Consider the following 1,921-nt stretch of genomic DNA (forward strand, 5'->3'; position numbering starts at 1 on the left):
CAAGCCATTTGTGTTCCCAGGGGACCTTCTCCCTGATCATCGAGGCGTTCCACGCCGACTCCAAAGACGACCTCTCCACAGGTAGGAAACAAACACATTCTTTTGTTCCACCACGTGTGCATCGAAGCACTTTTTATTTCATTTATATATATATTTATTTTCTTTCTAATCCCCCCCCCCCCCCCCNAAACTCTTTTTTATTCTTATTATTATTTAAAGCCTGTTGATTTATCCCGTCGTTGCTCTTTTGGGACATGAAGGAGAGCAGCAGCTGATGAGAAGAGACAAAAGTCCGCGGTGAGGAGGCAGAAACGTGCTCGATGCATCCTTCTCACAGGGTCTGAAGAGGAGGAGGCACCGTGAGGACCTGCCGACCCCCGCCGACCCCCCACCCACCGTCCTCGACCCTCTCTCTCCGAGACTTTATCTTTCATTTTATTTATTCTTTATTTATTATGTATTTATTTAATATGGGGCGAACCGTCCTGCTGACCCTCGTCGTCATGTCCATGTTGTTGTGCCAGGTAAGACCCCCCCCCCAACCCCTCCTAGTCTCTTTCACGAACTTGCTCTCCATCATCCAAGCTCTGTGTGTGTGTATGTGTGTGTGTGTGTGTGTGGTAGTAAACGCTGCTTTCTGCTCCGCAGGGGTTCTGCTCGGGCGTGTTCGAGCTGAAGTTGCAGGAGTTCCTCAACAAGAAGGGAGTGCAGGGCAACAGGAACTGCTGTAAAGGAGCTCCGGTAACGTCCTACCACCAGCAGCAGCAGCAACAGCAGCAGCAGCAGCAGCAGCAGCAGCAGTGTGACTGTCAAACCTTCTTCAAGATCTGCCTCAAGCACTTCCAGCCCAACGCCTCCCCGGAGCCGCCCTGCACCTACGGAGCCGCCGTGACGCCCATCCTGGGCTCCAACTCCTTCCAGGTCCCCGACGCCATCCCCGAGAGCTCCTTCACCAACCCCATCAGGATCAACTTCGGCTTCACGTGGCCGGTAAGTGTGCCCCCCCTCCCCCCCTCCCACCCCACCACCCGGGCACCCCCCTCGCGTCCCCGGGGACATTCGGTCGCAGAGAGAGAGAGAGAATGTTTGCAGGTGTTCGGTTTCAGCAGTTTGTATTCAGGTCGCTCCCAGTGAATGTCGCCCAGTCGCCTCGGGCTTTTGCTTGATGTTATCGCGCACATCTCCGCTGGCCACCTGTCTCACCAAGCCATTTGTGTTCCCAGGGGACCTTCTCCCTGATCATCGAGGCGTTCCACGCCGACTCCAAAGACGACCTCTCCACAGGTAGGAAACAAACACATTCTTTTGTTCCACCACATGTGCATCGAAGCACTTTTTATTTCATTTATATTTATATATATTTTTTTTTTCTTTCTTTCTAATTTCCCCCCCCACTTCAGAGACCCCGGAGCGCGTCATCAGCACCATGTCCACCCAGAGGCACCTGACGGTGGGAGACGAGTGGTCCCAGGACCTGCACACGGGCGGCAGGACCGAGCTCAAGTACTCGTACCGGTTCGTGTGCGACGAGCACTACTACGGGGACGGCTGCTCGGTGTTCTGCCGACCCAGAGACGACGCGTTCGGCCACTTCACGTGTGGAGAGCGCGGAGAGATTGTGTGCGACGCCGGCTGGAAAGGACAGTACTGCACGGAACGTGAGTGGAACGGAGTTTTTATTATCATTATTATTATTATTATTATTTTATGATAGAAACTTGTGCGTAAAAGTTTGACGGTGAATGTGGAAAAACGTGTGAATATGAGTCGTAAAAAAGTCCAGACATTTGGGTCCGAACAGCAGAACTCGACTCCAAAACCCTGTTATCATCGATAAACTCATCATTAATCACAGGGTCTGGTCTGTAACCTGCTCCTCTGAGTGCCGTTAGAAAGCAAGTTGTGCGTAAACAGCACACGC

At 52.5% G+C, this 1,921-nt stretch overlaps 1 protein-coding gene across 1 annotated transcript in view; it reads left to right on the forward strand.

The window, feature by feature from the left end:
• Positions 1–217: 217 nt before the first annotated feature.
• The window catches only part of dla (deltaA), a 6,315-nt gene continuing 4,611 nt past the window's right edge, over positions 218–1,921 (forward strand). The window contains exons 1-4 of the mRNA XM_025058924.1: positions 218–524; positions 649–990; positions 1,224–1,284; positions 1,401–1,658. Coding sequence (XP_024914692.1) covers positions 456–524; positions 649–990; positions 1,224–1,284; positions 1,401–1,658 — 730 coding nt within the window. The 5' untranslated portion in view covers positions 218–455. The remainder of the gene's footprint in view (positions 525–648; positions 991–1,223; positions 1,285–1,400; positions 1,659–1,921) is intronic.

The sequence above is a fragment of the Cynoglossus semilaevis genome, chromosome 9, assembly GCF_000523025.1.
Source record: "Cynoglossus semilaevis isolate Cse_v1.0 chromosome 9, Cse_v1.0, whole genome shotgun sequence".
Taxonomy (NCBI): Eukaryota; Metazoa; Chordata; class Actinopteri; order Pleuronectiformes; family Cynoglossidae; genus Cynoglossus; species Cynoglossus semilaevis.